The sequence below is a fragment of the Lygodium microphyllum genome, chromosome 6, assembly GCF_053477565.2.
Source record: "Lygodium microphyllum isolate KBCC chromosome 6, Lygodium_microphyllum_v1.1.10, whole genome shotgun sequence".
NCBI classification, from domain to species: domain Eukaryota; kingdom Viridiplantae; phylum Streptophyta; class Polypodiopsida; order Schizaeales; family Lygodiaceae; genus Lygodium; species Lygodium microphyllum.
Window position 1 is genome coordinate 167,691,101 of NC_141140.1, and position 19,509 is coordinate 167,710,609.

General features: G+C 43.7%; 1 protein-coding gene across 1 annotated transcript; it reads left to right on the plus strand.

The window, feature by feature from the left end:
- Positions 1-5,792: 5,792 nt before the first annotated feature.
- LOC148035390 (uncharacterized) lies at positions 5,793-13,583 on the plus strand. The gene is made up of 3 exons (XM_087680812.1): positions 5,793-5,918; positions 5,991-6,353; positions 13,317-13,583. The coding sequence occupies exons 1-3, from the start codon at positions 5,796-5,798 to the stop codon at positions 13,581-13,583; spliced, it is 753 nt and encodes a 250-aa protein (XP_087536938.1). The 5' UTR covers positions 5,793-5,795.
- The last annotated feature ends 5,926 nt before the right edge of the window (positions 13,584-19,509 follow it).

Here is a 19,509-nt window from a genome sequence, read left to right on the forward strand (position 1 = left end):
AAGCAACGACGTCGCTAGTGTAGTGGCACTCTGCTCTACTGCGGTGTTATCGAGCAGCGGCTTCATGAGGATCTCGCTCAATGTTAAGTCTCCCTCTAGTGCTCTCTCATGGTCTGTTCGGTTTCGGCCAACCAAGTTTAGCATTCGCTGCACCTCATGCAGCTCCATGCTTTTTCTTTGGCTCCTAGCCTGCTGATCCCTATTGTACTCGATTATGCCCTGCAAAGCCTTGCGGGCTAGCCTTATCTCCTCATCTAGATCTACAATGATTGCGTCTGATGTTCTACCGTGGTGCTTGTATCGGGGGTGCGCGTCATAACTACTCACCATCCTACTAAAAAGTATCTAGGAATATGTTCAAATCAAGCTCCTCACTAGACCGATGGTCGGAGCTCTCTTCCGTCATGGTTGAGTTCTTGCGCTCCACTAGACTGTCGGATCAGGGTGAATAGACTTGACAGATCCTCATCGTTGGCACTCCTTGCTTGGTCCTACCCTTCGCTTCAATTGTTTGTCTATGTCTTGGGTCCTCTCCTATTGGTAGGTTTCTTGAGTGGTTTATCTGAGTGAGTTCCTTTGGTTATTGAATACAAACCTCAATTTATGGTCACTCGGTGAGTGTATCATTTCTCATGCACTTGTGCCCGATTAGGCTTTCAACTTTCTTAAGTGTACTTCAAGTGCGAAAATTCGATGTGAGTGCCGCAAGCGATTCCTCAATGTCTTACACACTCTCGCTTGTTTTGGGCCTAATAAGCTTCGTTGCTCAAGTCCTAGTCATTCTAGCGGGTTTTAGGGTCTACGCTCCTTCTTGCCATTCACTAGGGGGTCGATCACAGGTCCTCTGACTGGATTTCTGTTCTCAACACATTAGGTCACTGGGGAGTGCTCCAACACTGTCCTCCTGTCCCTTGGTCTTGACTCCTATGTCGAGAACTACCTACAAGGCATTCACCATGTTTTCCTAGAGCGAGTTGCGCTTCAGTCCATCGTTGGGGTCAATTTTTGATGTTTTTCGCCTTTTTTCTTTTTTAAAAAAAAAATAAGGTGTGTCCAACTCTGAGAATCGGACGTCCGATTTACCAGTGGTCTGAAACTAGGAATCGGACTAGGTGGGTCCAAGTTTGAGCCATTTGAGTCTCAGAATCGGATGGGGTTACGTGTTTGATTTTTGAAAATCGGACAAGTGGTCCAATCGGACCAGGCCTGTGGTCCGATTGTTGATGTGTCCTAATTCGTGAGTCCCATTTCCTCGCACTACAAGGGAATGGGGCAATAGCGACGCCGATTAGCGACGGCGGATGTCGGCGTCGCTATATGTGTCGCAATTGGCGTCGCTATTTGCGTCGCATTTGGGATGCAAATAGCGACGCCAATTGCGACGCCGCAGGGAAAAAAAGCGTGGCCGAAACCAGAGCGCCGTTTTCATTTTGTTTTCTTTGCCTTTTGAGAGCGAGAGCGAGGGAGAGAGCGAGGGAGAGAGCCAAGGCTTTGTGGGAGAAGAGGAGGAAGAGACTTGCCGCCGCCGCCACCGCCACCGTCGTTGTCCGTGAAGGAGAGGAGGAGCCCTCGTTGCAAAGAGAAGCCGCCCACGCTCGCCATATCTCATTGGTGAGTCTCCCTCTCTCTTTCTTTTACTTGTTGAAGGTTTAAATCGTTCTCTTTTGTTTGTTTAGGAGAGGAGATAAAAGAGAAGGAGAGGGAGAGGGAGAGAGAGGGAGAGAAAGAGAGGGAGAGGGAGAGAAAGAGAGGGAGAGTGCATTCTCTCTCTCTCCCTTTTGCTTGTTTAATGTTTAAATTACTTTCTTCTTTGCTTGTTTAGGAGAGGAAACGAGAGAGTAAGAGAGAGGGAGAGGGAGAGGGAGAGGGAGAGGGAAAGAAAGAGAAAGAGAAATAGAGGGAGAGGGAGAGGGAGGGGGAGGAAATAGGAGAGGGAGAGAAAGAGAAAGAGAGGGAGAAGGAGGGAGAGTGCATTCTCTCTCTCCCTCCCTCTCCCTTTTGCTTGTTTAATGTTTGAATCACTTTATTTTTTACTTGTTTAGGAGAAGAAATGAGAGAGAAAGAGAGTGAGAGGGAGAGAAAGGGAAAGGAAATGAGAGAGGGATAGAAAGAGAAAGAGAGGGAGAGTGCATTGTATCTCTCCCTCTCCCTTTTGCTTGGAGGATGTTTAAATCACTTTATTTTTTGCTTCTTTAGGAAATGAGAGAGAAAGAGAGATAGAGAGGGAGAGGGAAAAAAAGAGAAAGAGAGGGAGAGGGAGAGGAAGAGGGAGAGGGAGGGGGAGGGGAAGGAAATGAGGGAGGGAGAGGGAGAGGGAGAGGGAGAGGGAGAAAGAGGGAGGGGGAGGGAGGAAATGAGAGAGGGAGAGAAAGAGAACGAGAGGGAGAGGGAGAGGGTGAGGGTGAGAGAAAGAGAGGAAGAGAGGGAGAGGGAGAGAAAGAGAGGGAGAGGGAAGGGAAGAAAATTTAAGATAATATACGTATTGATAATGGTATGCAATGTGCTTTGCATACGGCCACGTACTTCATCAAAATGAACCCAAAATTATTGTTATAGAAAAAGAAACCCTTAAATTGAGTATAGGATAATTTCTCTCAAGTCTTATGACTATGAGTAGAATTGATTGAAATAAATTTTATTACTATAGTTATAAAATTTCATAGATGGCGCGCATTAATTTTAAAATGGATTACTTATACTCAAAGCCGAGATATAACAAAAAATTATCTACCGGGACAAACAAATCGTTGAGCATGATACAAGGCCGAGATATAACATCGGAAAATCTCTCGACTACTATATACAATGCAAGGTTTATGGTCAACTTGCAACTTGACGTACATCTCCATAAAGCTATCCATTTAAGCCTTGTTTGCTGTAATGTAGATAAGATGGCAAACGAAGAAGGTCCTATTGTTCAAGACCGCGAGTCGTATCTTAATCAGCGTGTCCCATGTCCTTGCTCTCAATGCAAGTTGGCAATTAGACGAAAATGCCGATTGTCTATAGAACACGTACGACGATTTGGCGAGTTTCAATCTGAGATCATTGATCAGGTGATTGCAGACTTTCAGCAAACGGTAATTTGAAGTTAGCATTTTTCATGCATTGTACTCTCAAGCTAATTGAAAACCATACACAATAAGATTGGGTCTTGTTGGTAAATTTTGTATCCAGGGGGGTGATGTCTCGACCCAAGGGGGAGTGCACCCTTTGCGGCCAATTAGAAGAGTTCGTGGACGTGCGATGGATGGATTGCAGGAGCCAATCGACCACTCGCAAGGCCCATCTATACCGTCAATGCCAGAGGAGATAGACAACCTTCCGGACTTGCCTACAATCTTGGAGCCTGAGATGGAGGCAATGATCGATGCATTGATTCCCATGGATGTTGAGACATTTGACCCGCTCAGAGAGGAAGCATCCATACCATTATATGATGGGTGCCGAGTATCTCGGTTGAAGACATTGCTTGCACTCTTAAGTGTGCAAGCAAAATACGGTTGGAGCGATACGAGTGTGACTGAGTTATTCAGGTACCTTGCACACAGACTTCATTGTTTTTTTTTAAAAACAGTATTATTGCAAACATGGATAGATTTTTCAAGGTGTTTTATGATTTTTTCAGGTTATTGAAATATCATATATTGCCACCTGCAAACACAATGCCTGAGTCTCGTGATGATGCACGATATGTTTTACGGAAGCTTGGCATGGACTACAATAACATCCATGCATGTATCAACGACTGCATATTATTTCGAGATGAATACGAGAGTATGGAGACATGCCCAAACTGTGGTGCTCACAGGTATCGACAAGACTTGCAAGGGAAAACCATCCCTCAAAAAGTCCTCAGACACTTTCCGCTCATCCCCCGCATAAACCACATGTTTCGCACGTCTGCCATGGCAAGCTTGACAACGTGGCATGTGCAGAATAGGTCCACGGATGGAGTTCATCGAATATCAGCAGATTCGCGCGCATGGAGCCACATTGACTCTACCTTCCCAGGCTTTGTGCGAGAGCCAAGGAATCTTCGGCTCGGTCTCGCCATGGATGGTGTGAACCCATTCGGTCTGCGCTCGACTTCTTACAGTGTGTGGCCTATAGTGCTTGTCAACTACAACATTCCTCCATGGCTTTCTACGAAGAAAGGACATCTCATCCTTAGCTTGCTCGTCCCGGGCCGCTACAAAGTAAAAAATATGGACGTGTATCTTCGTCCATTAGTCGATGAGCTTAAGATTTTGTGGGAGGAGGGGGTCACGGTGCAAGATATGAGCAGGCGCGATGGTCGGCGGTCAGCCAACATTCGAGCCATTCTCATGTGGACGATGCATGACTTTCCGGGATTGGGAGAGTGCTCAGGTGAGCAGACCTTTGTTCTCGTCGGTAATATCTATATTTTATTTCATTCAATCAAGTATTCACTAGGTCATGGATCGCCTTGCAGGTCTCGTTACCTCAGGTTATCATGCATGTCCATTGTGTGGGCCACAGTTAGACTCCCGAAGGTCACGAACCATGAAGAAGATGGTATATCAAGGACACGCCGCTTTCTTGCCGGAGGATCATGAACTCAGGGAAGGTTTTCTTGGACGACCTCCAGCACGTATGAACGCTGCAAGTTGGTACGAGCTGAAAATGGTTAACTCGGATTCACATCCAAATGGAATGCGGCGGTTCTCAGTTTTCTACGAGTTGCCATATTGGACCCACTTACAGGTCAACCACTTGTTGGATCCCATGCATATTTTCAAAAATGTGGGCAGCTTGCTATGGGACCACATCACAGGAAAGAGAGACACTATAGGGGCACGAATGGATTTAAAGGAGGTAGGTAAGATGGAGGCGCTTTGGCCGCAGTCGAGTGCTGAAGGGGGAGTGCAGCTTCCTCGTGCTCCCTGGGTTTTGTCTACCAAAGAAGAGCGCATTGTGAAGCAAGTAATCAAGTCTATCCGCACTCCGATGGGTATGATGCGTTCTCTCAGGTCCGCATTTTCTAAAGATGACCAGATTTCTGGGCTAAAATCCCATGATTGGCATAAGATATGTCAGGTTTGTGAACAGAATGGATTTTAATTAGCGTGGACATTTTAAAATTTGAAAAGTGATAATTATTCTTAATGCTTTCTCATTTTTGGCAGTTTGTCCTACCGATCGCGATCGCGGGATGCCTAACTCCAGAAATTCGCGGGGCCATTGACAAGCTGTGGACTTTGGTGCAATGAATCTCACAGAAAGAGATTAAGACGTCCTCTATTGAATCCGCAAGGCGGGGAGCAGTTGAGACGGTCTGTCTCTTTGAGAAATACCTGCCCACTAGCATGCTCACGATACAAGTTCACCTTCTTGTGCATCTTGTGGATGAAGTGGAGATTGCTGGACCTGTCCATACGCGATGGATGTTCTTCCTGGAGCGCTTCATGAAAACCCTGAAAGGCTTTGTGCGACAACGAGCTCGTCCGGAAGGTAGCATGGCGGAAGGTTGGTTGGTGTCAGAGGCGTTAGTGCATATCTCACAATGGCTACCAACGGTGGAACCAGACAATGAAATGCTATGGACGCTGAAGGACGATGACAGGCTGACTGGAGATGTGGTGGTTGGAAATGGGGTAGAAAAAAGAATGGATGCCTCAATGGAAGAGAAGGTGAATCGCTTTTGTATGTTGCACCATGCCTCCATGGAGACGTGGCTCGCCAAGTACCAGATTGCAAGGCAAGATCGAGAGGAAGCACGAGCCGAATTCCGACGCAGTACGCGTCACCGACCGATTCGATATCCCGAAGGCATGGAGGAGATGCCGCGGTTTATGTCAACACGATGGTTGCATGGAGCCTTGACCGCAGCATCCAGCGAAGGGACAGAGGTCTCAATGGAGGAGTGGGAGTTCTCGAGGGGATGTAGTCCAAAGGTAATGAGGGGTTTAGAATGTGTCGTATCTAAATTTGCTTGCTACATCTAATTTGAGTGTTTCAATGTGCAGTACAAAATATATAGTGCAGCGTGGTCGCGCGGACGGCATTTTCGGGTGGAGCGTATTGACAAAATGCGCTCCACAATGGACTGTGGTGTCATGGCAAGGTTTGAGCAAGAGAGCCGGCGACGAGCAACGGATCCAAACACGGTTGTGGATGAGATGGAGTATTTTGGGAATTTGCAAAGTATTATTACGGTGGATTACCGTAGCTTCTCCATGATAATATTCGACGTGCAGTGGTTCAAAGTGGTACTTGGAGGAGCTGGCGCAACAGTTCGACGAGGTCCATCTGGATTTCTCGAAATAGATTCCGAAAAAAAATGGATGGATTTGCGCGACACCTTTGTGTTGCCGGCCCATTGTGAACAGGTGCAACTAGGCATTTGCTTGCTAATTGTAATACGACATGGTTTATGTCACAATGGTTTGAAGACGGTTTGTAAGTGTTTGTGAACAGGTAATCTTCTATCCAAATCCCCGACAACCTCGATGGTGGTATGTTATACCTTCAACTCCTCGAGGTGCGAGAGTATACGATCAAAGCGATGTTCCAGGCATAGATGAAGAAAATATGCAAATAGAGGGATCGAAATTACAAGGGGTGGAGGCCACCGCAAGCTTGGAGCCTGCATCGGCTAACAATGATGGAAATACAGAAGTCGTAGAATTTTTTGAGAACGAGACAGACTCATTGTTTTGTGGTGACATGTCTATCGACCTTCCAGTGTATGCAGAGTTGTGTTAGGAGATTAACATGGGACCATAGAATACTTCATTCTTGGAGAATTGTATTACTCAATTCGTTGTTTAGATCTTCCATAAAGGTAGATAAGATATGCATTTTAAGAGGGATTTTTCAAAAATGATTTTATTAATGTGCTTTGTATAGTTTAAATTGATTATTCTAACATTATTTTTTATCTGTGCAGGTATCGACATTTTCAGGATGAGTCGAGGGATGAGCGATGAGGAGTTTCAGGAGATGATGGCACGTATGTCTCCAGATCAGCTCGCGAGATTCAGAGATATAGCAGATCAGGAGCTGTCTTGTTCTTCGTCAGGACGCTCTGCTAGATCACCTTCGGCGCGATCAGATACTTCAGCTTCGAGTAGACGATCTCGACGCTCGTGACTTGGGCCAGAGGGAGGGACTGCGACTGCAGGAGGATCAGGGGGCTGCTGTTGTGGAGACACGGACGCGGTGTCTCCGTCTCGTCGTTCAGCTGGAGCTCGATCACCACCAGGATTTGTCACACCTGTGGGGACGTCCACTCCAGTTACTTCGGATTTTGCGCAGCCGTCGGCAGATGTCACGCCTTTTGGTGGCACTCCTTTTGGTGGCACCCCCTCTGGTGGCACTCCTTTTGGTGGCACACCCTCTGGCGGCACCCCTTTGTGTGGCACTCCGGGAGAGGGTACCCCCGTCGGTACACCGGATGTTCAGGGATCTCCTGGATATGCCCAAGAGCGTGGACGGAGATGGGAGAGGGCCCATACAAGGCACACTCCTAGGGATTATGGATACCTAATGGATGGCAGGTCAAGAGCCATCATCATGAATGATGAGGGGAGGAGGATGATGGCTCGCATGAGGGAGTTGTGCCAACAAGTTTTTCGGCACAATGTCCTGGATCATTGGAGGAACATACCGGAGGGGAGCAAGGAGTACATAGTAGCATCCTTGCACGAGGAGTTCGCGGTGCCAGCCGCAGTGGATAGATTCTCTACGGGCTGGATGATGGATTGCATGCATACATACATGTCACATAGACGATCCGACGCACGCAAGGCAATCAAGAGTGGGGCTCCAAAGCCCGAGTGGTTAGATGCAGACGACTGGCACCGACTGAGGGAGGAGGCTACAAATTCACCAGGACGTTGGAGTTAGCAGCGGGAGGCGGCGAGGGCACAAATCGAGGCCGGATCGGTACATCATCTTGGGAGTGGCGGCCACAGGACATATTTGGAGGACTTTGTAAGATTCTCTTTTGTTTTGCTTATTTGTTTTTTTGAGATATTCTTTGTACTGACAATCATGTTTCTAACAGTTAGCATTTTGTTTTCTTTGCAGCACTCCATTACAAATCGCTATCCGCAAGGCCTTGAGACTCGATATGCGGAGAGGCACGGTCTCAGATCATTGATGGACCGATTGTATAGACGCGGCGGCCCAGTAAGTCACTCATCTTTCTTGTCCGTAGTTACCATGAGATATTTGAATGCATTATTGTATGGTGGATTGATATGTTGTTTCTTTTTCTGCAGAATCTGTTTGATGCTCCTTTACAGCGGGAAGAGCTTTCGGGGGACGACGATTTGTAGCTCGCCCTTGGATCCTTAGAGCTCACATACCTTTAGTTTTTAGTCGCCCGATCTATGTAGACATTTTCTATGTATTAGTGATATTGTTTTATGATTGTACCAATCGCATTTTATGCGATATCATGTATTTATTTCATCCATCAGTTTTATGATTTCAGTATACATTCTTTTTGTTTGCAAACGCTTTGTATGAAGCAGTGCAGAAACTATTTTGTATGGCTCTCATACAGCACACAGTGCTATATGTGGCAGGGCAGCTTGCTGCCCTGCCACAAATTTTTTTTTTCTCTGTTACCGTCGCTATTTGCGTCGCAAATTTACTGCACGCGTCGCTATTGCCGTCGCTATCAGCGTCGCAAATTCTCTGTAACCGTCGCTATATGCGTCGCTATATTCGTCGCAAATGCAACGAATATAGCGACGGTTATAGCGACGATTCTATGGCGTCGTCAATAACGACACTTTTTGCGACGACGGGGGCAAATTTTGTTGTTTGAATTTTTGTCGCTTTAAACGTCGCTATAAGGTCTATATCTTGTAGTGTCGATTGGACAATTGGGCTAAAAGTCCGATCGGATGGGTTTGGTCCAGTGTCTGAGTGCCCGAGTCCGAGTGGTCCGAGTGCCCAAATCGGACGGGTTGGTCTAATCGGACGGTTGTTTGAACGTCCGATTCTCAAAATGGAACGTCGGATTTTGAGAATCAGACACTGAATTGGGTGCCCGATTTTACCGACTCGAACGCACTTTCGAGCATAAATTCGTCCAAAATCTTAAGATATTGATGATAATAGACTATAAGATTCACGAGGAATGATGTTGGAGTGATGCGGGAGAGATCTATATACCTGGGGATCGCCGATAGCAAAGTCACTCCTTGCCCTAATCGATCGAACAGGTCGCCCAAGCTCTCTCTCTCAACTGGTTGCAAATGAGGATTTCCTTGCCCTTCAAGAACTTATAACCCTACTGGACATTACCCGAATGTTACCGATCACTCTCCTTGTGATGCCTACACATTCAAATGTGCATTTCCTCCATTTTTCCCCTATGTTTCCCGATTTTCTCCTTATTGTACAGCAGCAAACCCCATGCCTCTCGGGTGCGATTTCCTACTGTTAACCTACTCTAAACGCAACACAAATCAAAAGCAAAAAACTAAACTAATTTCTCCATGTTTTTCAATCATCAAACAACCAGAATATCCCAAAATACTTACCTGTTTTGAAGATTAAAAACACCCAAACTTCCTACCTATCTCAAGCTCCGTTTCGGGGATGAATACCCTACTTCGATGCTCGATATGAGGCGCGCATGTGCTCAAGCTTGAATTCGTTGGTCCTGGCAACGGAACCAAAATGTGGGAGCTTTCGCTCAATTGCCAAGACCCACGGATCGCTTATTGTTTAAAGCGTTCCAAGCGAGCTCTAATGGCTATCTCTCACCTAGCCGACGCACCGTCGATCCTACAAGTGTAGTGAGCCTACCTTGATGCTTGACCGAGCACCTTCCTCTCTCTTGCACTCTGGTAGCTCCAAGATTCTTGATGCTAGCTCAAGCATCCTCAAGCCTCCTCCATCTCCAAGATCCATCCTCCATAGCCGCGCGCCTAAGGGAAGAGAAGAGAAGAGAAGAAGAGAAGAGGAGATGGTGAAGAGCTTCACCCTCTCGATACCTCACTTCCACACACACTCACTCCCTCACGCTCTCACACTCCCTCTCTCAAGAGCACACACAAGCAAGAAGGAGAGAAGAAGAAGACTCTTTTTGCCACACACCAAAAGAATGAGCTTCTCATTCACTTTTAAACTTTATATACAAAGCCCTAAATCCTTTTTGGGCGGCCATCCCCTTTTCCCTTTTTTACATGGCCGTTCATAGCTTAGGCCCTTTTTCCCATTTCCCACCATTCTAATTTATCCTATTTCCAACTAATGCGTACACTTTGCACAAGAGTGAGCCTGGCGCTCTTTTACAAAGGTTTGGGGGCGCTCCCACATTTTAATGGTGCACCCTTTTACTCTTTTGTTGTCTCGGGGCGACACCGAGGCTTTCTGAGGGTCGTGCCCGAACATTTAAAATTTTCAGGGTTTGGTTACTAGTCAAGGCACCTTTTTCTGCTTTTATCTTGCGTCTTTTTTGCTATTTCCTTTTTTTTTCCATTTTTCGCTCCTCTGTGATGCGGGAAACACGGTAACAATGGGGTTTGCAATCTAGGACTTTCCACGTCTGCCACATAGCGGAAGTATTCTGGCCGTTCCCACTTAGGACAGGGCTTTCCCTAATGGTCATTTCCTAAACATCAACTAGCATCGAACCCGAGTGAACTACTTTACACAGAAACGCCAGGTCAACTGGGACCACCCATCCGTAGGACGGACCCATGGCCACATCCACCACACTTTCCTCAAGTTGTTTTAGTTATCTAATTACCTACCACATTTAGTTGGACAAGCATCAAACAGCTTCCTTAATTAGTCCGTTAGGCACCGGTTCCTTCACATAATCATAGCACTTGACATAGAAAAGTAACGTCAAACAAGTTCCTTTTCAACATGTTATCATATTTATCTTTGAAATACATAAAGTCCAACCCGTAGGCTTATCCATAATCCACCCGAAGGCTATCCAGCAATCCACAGGGATTACTATCCAAGATTCCGCCCATAGACTAGTATGCGGGCGTCGAGATCCCATCCCGAGTCACGTTGGCCTCTTGTGCAGGGCCTAGAAGGCGACGGATTTACGGCCAGAGCCCCCCTGGTAGCCAAGCGTCCTCTTGCTCCAAGTAGCCCTCAACGGAGAGACCTCTCGCAGCGGATTCGGTCCGCCTTCTCAGCCCGGTTAACAACCCCCTTGCTTAGGGTCAGGCAGGCAGTCGGGGGTAACTGAAGCTACCTCTCCCTTCAAGCATTCAACCTGAAGCATTAGATATCCATTCATCCTTTAATTTTTTGAGAAAACAAAGCAAGCAGTGCTCTCGAAACTGTTACAAGCAAAATCATTTCCAGTGGTCGTTATTTTCGCCAACTGCTTAGGAGTGAATCCTTCTTTCCGAATGCATCCAACACTCGATCCGGGATCAATTGCAACTTGGCAAGATCCCCAAGGGTTTGTTTGTTAACCCTTTTATCCTTGGGTTAGGGCCGTACCCTAATAACCCGACTTAATCAAAACCTTAAGATTAATTAACAGTAAATATGTTATTCTAATTTACTTATTGGTCTTTTGCTTCCAAGCAAATATCTAATCCCCATATCTTGGTTACTTTACCAAAGAGAGGTACTATATCAGGATGATTATTCATCCTCTTGCAAGATAAACTTGCGTAAGAATATGCCAATCTCATTCCGAGAAATTGGCCATTCCCTTATGATCAACTCACAAGATCATGCGATATTACAACTTATTGCACATGTGTTGCATCAAAACTATGGGAATATTTTACCATCAAATGGGGTCTCCTAATCAGGAAATCATGACTGGATAGGAAACAGGGTTAGGGTGTCTTCATAACAATCCGTTTCCGATCGCACTAGGCCAACATTGTTAGTTCTAAGGTTCCAAATTCAAATCGAGTTTCATCCTTTTAGCAAGCGATCCTTAGGGTAAAAACCCTAGGCCATCTCTTGTATGTACGTCGTAGAGTCCCTACATTCCATGAATGTGGGCAAGTCTTTAGGGTATAAGGGTTTCAGCTTTGTCAATAAGAGCGATATGCGGTTTATTCCTTCCATGCATAATCGAAGTGTACTATCATAATTTCATCTTGTAAAGATGGGCATTAGTTAATCTAATTTTGTTACTTTGCAATGCATAAAAACCACTTGCTAGGAATGCATAGAGATCTTATGCTCACTTTATTTTGTTAATTTCATTCAAAAATACTAATGACCAAATCCCTCAATTGTGAGCTATTAGCCAAAGTATTTTCAATCGAGAAAACATACATCCTCATTTCATAAATGAACCATGCACAATTGAAATATTATGACATTAATCAAATTTAGGAAGAAAAACCTAGACTTGTGGTGAAATGTCCACATGGATGTTAGGAGATGATCCTCCTGCGGTTGCGCCTTGTGCCTTCTTAGGAGCCATCGAGACTTCGACCTTCTCACCTTCATCGCAGATTTATGATCTTGGCCGTCTCCTTTGCACGCGAAACTTCCTTTGTGATTCGGCCTCCTTGATTAATTTCTTCGTCTTTTGGAACCGGCTTTAGAAGGCTTGATAGGTTTCCTCCTTAAACTTCAAGGAAGAAGGGGTGTAAAAGATTGCTTTGGGAAGGCAAATAAAACGCGATTTTAAAAGATCCCAGGGTAACAAGAACCCACTTGAGAGGGAAATAGGGAAGGGGGTTTAGAACCTCGAGCTAATGGGAGCTTGTGGGGGAATCCAAGGGGGAAAAAGGGCTTAATTTCCGAGGTACATGGGCTTTTGAAGGGCTTGGATGGAATGAAAAAAAAAAGGGGGTGCTTGTGAAGGGTGTAAATCCCGGGGGGTGGGGTTATAAAAACCCGCTTTGCAAAGGCAATAGTAGGAAAGGCCCATGGGAAAGGGGCTTTGGATCCTAGGGGGGGGAGGGAGGGGTTATTGAAATGGACTTCGTGAAAAAAAAAGGGGGAAGGGGGAGGGGGAGGGGGGGGGGGGGGGGGAGAAGGGGCTTATGACAGCCCCCTTAGAAGCTTCTTAGAGAAGCTTCTAAGGAGCTTCAACATGTGGCGAAGGGATTGAAGATGGCTGCCAGACGATCAGACGACGGCGTTCTGGTGGCAACTCTGCGAGCTCCTCCTTTGTCTATGGCAGCGATTCGGCACTCCCATGTAATGTTATGGGGTTTGCGATCTAGGACTTTCCGCGTCTGCCATGTAGCGAAAGTATTCTGGCCATTCCCACTTAGTACCGACCCGAATCAGGGCTTTCCCTAATGGTCATTTCCTAAATGTCAACTAGCGCCGAACCTGAGCGAACTACTTCATCTACGGCAACAATTCGCTCCCTCTTCCAGCTCTATGGCAGCGTCACCATGATTATCGCCTCCTCCCTCAGGACCAGCTTTACGCCCTCTCTCACAGCCCTCCACTGCAGTGTGATGGCTACCCACTCTTCTACTCCCCTTCCACACGCTTTTATAGCTGAGGGGAGGGGATCCTCCCTCCCCCACACGGCCTTACGCATGGCCTTCACCATTTTGCAAGCTCCAGCAAGGATCTTAATCATGCTTGTTATTCCCCTCTTCTCCAGCACGACAGTCCGCTGGGGGAAAGGGGGATAATAAATTTTTTTATCATAATTTCAACAATTTTCCTTTTGGCCTCCTATCAAGAGGAGGTTCTTGTGAGGAATGCCGTTTAGAGATTAGAGATATTATAGTTTGACATACATATATGTGTGAGAAACAAATATTAGTCATAAGATGATAACAATGTAATACCCATATATACATGTATGTGTGTAGGTTTGATCTGCACATACATGAGTGCATGAAGAAAGGTTATGGAATGATGATCCATGAATGTCTGTACTATGTTGAAGAACCAATGTTTTGATCATTTTAACCAACCATGAAAGAGAATGGTCGTTTTCTTAAATATTAGTGAATTATAGACCATAGATACAGGAAGATAACCTTCACCAACACAAATGGGTGAGACGTCGTCCATTATTTTAAGATGCAAGAGTGAGAGGCTCATATTCAGCAGTAAAGTTAGAAACATCAACTTCGATGGTGGTTGATGTGGTGGAAGAGGATGCGACCATCATTGATGGATCAGTTGTGAGAGTACTTGTTGAGGTCCCATCTTTATACAAGGAGTTGACATCATCTCCCATATTATAAAGTTCGCACTCCATAGTCCAAGCATTGTCATCACATATGATCAAAGAGCTCAATAAATAGGAAAATAAACTATGTCAGCATAGTTGCACAGCATAAGCATGTGTATAATAATACAGACTCAAAACAAGCAGCCACTTACAACATTGGTGACACCTGTATCATCGATGAAGACAATCTCTACACCATCAAGGGAGTTTGATGATGCATCGCAGCCCGCAGTGGCTTGGATCTAGTACACATACATGGTATAGAAGTGAGTATGCAAAGAAACAAAGCAATACAAATAGTAAATTGAGAGTGAACCGCACGCACAATCCACATACGGTAAGGAGTGACAGTAGCAGGGATGGTGAGATATCCAGCCTCGATCAACTGACAAGTTGACTCTACCGCATCTGCCGAGATAGCACCCCAGAATAATCCAGGCGTGCCTTGAGCCAACAGGGCTAACGCCAAGAGCGATATCCATGACGAGTTCTCTGGATAGCCACTGTCAGGAGGCTGTAAACCCACAGCTACAATGTGGCATCTGCTTCCTCCATAATGTTGCCATAACTGATGACAACGGACATGAATGCTATTAGGATCAGATAGAGGGGGCACTAGAGGCGCATTGACGCGGCCGCCACCGATGATACTGACTAGTATTTGTAATGATTTGAATCTTGTTTCTTCATACCTAGCCAGGAGGGGTATATCACACACGTATAAGGTGGCGTAGTTGTATGTGTGCGTGTATATTGATTGTAAAAGCAAACGCCAGCTCGCTTGTCCAATATTGTGGCTGATGAGCGGGGCGCAGCCAGGTTCAATGCCTGGCCAATGATGCTGAGCATTAGGCTGCCGCAACCGTTGCCGATTGACAGTTTTAGGACGAGACAACTGACATGGTGTTAGACTCGCTTTTAAGAATCCAAGGGAAAAGATGCTAGCAAGAGTTGGAAGCACGGAGCTTTTTATCGTTTCCTATAGTGAAGATTTGAACATTTCCCACATGTTCATGTCGTGTCCCCCACATGTAATTAGGGGATTGCTTCCCCATTTGTAGTAATGGGGACTCGTAATGAGAATGCACTAACATTCCCTATCCATCTATACTTACAATTAGGGAATGATATTGTGCATCTATAATTCTAGGGAAATTTTCAATATCTCCTACATGTCTATAATGTACTCTTGCATAACACTACGGAATTAAATTCCACATTTACCAATGTAGGGAATCGCGGGTATAGAGAATTACCTAAATACTCCGAAAACTCTCTATAGATGAGATTAAGGGAGTTCAAGCTTATGGTCTATATCTTGTACATTCAACCTATAACTAGTGGAATTCACAGTCGACCATATAAAATGAACTTACATTGTGTAAGAGGCACACATGCACATGCACACCCCACACACAAACCCTCTACTTCCATTTGAATGCTATTTGATTAATAGGATAAGGTTTACTTATGAACCTATATTACAAACAATCACCATATTCATTAATCATCAAGAAGCAATTAAATAGAAGGAGCATTTAGTCACCATGCTATGTACTGCATGGATATGCCTTATTTGTTTCAAATCAACATTGCCTATTCTTCTCATCTCATATTTGCATGGATTGTTTGATGCTACCATCAACACACGACACACTCCATCATGAGCTCATTCAGGTTTATGATTCCGATAAACCTAAGGGATAAGTCAAAAGCTAGTATCATACTTGTGTCAACTAGAGAAGTTTCCTACTTAGCATTAAGATGTTTTGCAATATGGTATCAAGGTTTGAGCTCAATCTCAAAATAGTTAATTCTATTTAGAGGAGGTTGGTGTAATTGATGTGAATGTGTGAAGCTTAGATTATTAAAAGAAATATACAATGCACATGCTATTACATACATTTCGATCCTTAGAAAATTAATCAAACACTCATGAGGTTCTCTCATAACTATGTAAGTCTACCACTTGGAAATTTTAAAAAAACCTTGCTTACATCTTTTCTATATATGAAAGGGTATTATTTAATGGGGATGTTCACAAATTCAACAGAAATAAGGTGTGTTTTATTCATGATAAATTTGCACAGGAGGGGTTTTGTAATTAGGTCTTGAATGCATGTGAAAGCTAGAGTTTACATATAGTGAGCACCTTGAGTTCAAACACAAAAGAGGACACTTCAATGGATTGAGAAATTCAAGAAGCGTTGATCATTGAAATCCTAAAAACTAGATAATGACTTAAACTATGGAAGAAAAAAGCCATTGAATCGCTCAAGTTGAGAAGGAAAACAGTTAAGTAAATGGCTTTTAAATATTTGTTTGCTTTCAGATATCTGCAAGGAAATTCCTACTTTGAAGAATCCATATTAGCAGAGATTTCCACATGTTCTTCATTGCTAAAATACTTGCTAAAGGATATCCATGCATTATATTGGAATGACAAGATTGAGAAATATTTAGATCATGCCTTCCTAAGGCCATTCCAATGTCATTAGTAGTTAGGAAAAGTTGCCATCCTTGCAAGGAATAAACTACTCATGAGTACCAATCAATGCTTGGGGTAGAGAAGGCCTCCATAGACAAGGGCTTTGTTCTTCTCAAAAGTAGTAAATTAGTGGAGCTCTAGTCTCAATGTCGTTGATAGTCCTACAATGGAAATCCAAATGTGTATACATTGTAGTATTAGAGGACTCCATTCTAAATAAGTAAATATAATCGCAAAACTATTGGGTAAGTTGCATGTTTTCCTAGAGGATCCTTTAAATTTATCATACTTTTTGAAAAGTTTCATATTTGTGTATTCGCAAATTAGAAAAGTGTCACCGATTGCATAAACCTGGATATGCTTTAAAAAATCTACAAAGGTACTTACATAAATTACATAATTATTGCACTACAAGGATATGGAGGTATAGTGACGGCGGTTTCCGATGCGAAATAGTGGCGTCACTTTTTGCATTGCTATTAGCATCGCAAATGCGATGCTAATAGCAGCACAAATAGTAACACAAATAGTGACACAAATAGTGACGGTACTTAGACAAAAAAACGCGGATCGAAACCTGAGCACGTTATTTTGCGCGCATACATGAAAGAGAGAGCGAACAACTTGCATTTGAGAGGGAGAGGGAGAGAAAGAGAGAAAGAGGGAGAAATAAATCTTCTCACCACCGCCGCCGCCATTCACAAAGAAGAGGAGGAGTTGTACGGAGGGTGAAGAGGAGCCGCCAAACCCTACTTTGAGCCTTTACGGTGAGTGCATTGTTCCTTCTTGATTTGCTTTTGTGTTTTCTCTTTCTCTTTCACTTGTTTTTGCTTAAATTCATGTGTATTGAGAGAGGGAGAGGAAATGAGAGAGAAAGAGAGGGAGAGGGAGATGGAGGGAGAGGAAATGAGAGAGGTAGAGGGAGAGGGAGAGGGAGGGAGAGGAAGAGAGGGAAACATTAAACATAATAGGGAAAGAGAGAAAGAGAGGGAGAGGGAGAGGGAGGGAGAGGAAATGAGAGAGCGAGGGAGAGGCACAGGAAGAGGAAAGAGAGGGAAACATTAAACATAATAGGGAAAGAGAGAAAGAGAGGGAGATGAAATGAGAGAGGGAGAGGAAGAGAGAAAAGGAAATGAGAGAGAGAGAGGAGGAGAGAAAAAACATTAAACATAATAGGGAAAGGGAGAAGAGAGGGAGAGAAAGAGGGAGAGGGAGGGAGAGGAAAGAGAGATCTCACTACAAGAGAGAGGTCCTATAGACGCACATTGTACATGCGAAATAGCGGGCGTGTTTATCAGCACATTTATTGGCGCTAGTATATAGATGCGAAAAATGTGTCTATATACCGGCGTTTTTAAACGCGCTTGTAAATGAAAAAATAAATGCACAGATTTTAATTTCTCATAAAGTCCCTAAATATGATCAAACATCTTAACAGCTAGTATTTTTTAGAATACATTAGCAACTTTACTTCTTTGTGGTATAATGTAGCTAACCCAATCATACTTCTTTGTGCATCTTTAATTGGTGCATTGTTCTTTGGATGTGCACATTCAATTCTAATACTATAATACAACAAACGTTATATGTATCACAAAAGCAAACAGCTCTTAATTGATATTTTAGTTGTTTCTGAGTATTACAAATATACATCCAATCATTCAAAGCTAATTATATGATACAATGAATTATCAATCTCATCTTCAATGAGATTGGCCCTTGCCCTTGCTAAACTATCTACCTCTAGGTCTATGTTACCAAAAGGCAATGAAACAAATAAGTCTATCCCACTGTCAGATGTATTGCTATGCTCAATTTTTTCATCATCATCTGCAACCATATCATTATCCTCTTTTGCGCTTCCTTGAACATTCTCGCGGAGATCATCTTGCACTGCATCATGTATATGATTGATCATGGTATCATCATGTACATCATCATTGATTGTTGAATTGTCATCAACTATCTCTATGTTGGTAGCATTGCCATATATTGGTTTTGAACGATTAGATATGGGGATGACGTGCCACCATCGGTTACTGTTTACCATTGGGTGACACACAACTTGCATTTAAAAAACAAAAAGTAAGTAACTTACATATTTATTGTATTTTGAGAATGTATCAAGAAGTAATATATATGAAAATAAATAGCTTCTAATATACATGCTTGCATTGTTGAGGTAGTAGGAATGTGTCAATCTTGCATTGGTGAAATTTTGTAGAGTGAATCACTACAAAACCACTTGGATGACGTCTAATTGTGCGATGCTTACCCGTTGTTACTACTTCTTTAAACCACTTCACATCTAGTACATATATAAAAAATCGCCTAAAGTTAAGCTTCAAAATATCTTGGATCAAGCCACAATAACCTTCCATGGTGCCATTGGTATCCTGGAAGTTTGCAAGGATACCACAATCCTGGGTATTTCTCTTATCATCTATACGTTGAGTTCGAAAATGTTTGCCTTCACACCAAATAGCATTGAACAATGTGCACTAGTAGTACATTGTTGAGATCATATTAATGATTTAGTTAAAGATGAAACATTTGAAATTATTATATCATATATAACTAAAGATAATTCAATTATAAGTATGTCTCACCTTTGATAAGCAACCTCGTGCGTATTTCCACACCTCTTGCAATATATCCATCGCCTCCTCTTTTTCCATCTTCTCCATTTCTTCATGTAGCCAATCTATATCAATATGACGTGGAAGTGCACTTAAATATTTTGGATATGGAACATTACATCCATATCTAGCATAAAATGCTTGCCTTTCACTTACTTTTCTTGCCCTTGCTTCTTTATATAGGGTCACCCATTTGCTCATTACTTCGTTGTTAAGCACACAAAATACATTTAACTTACAAAGTTCAT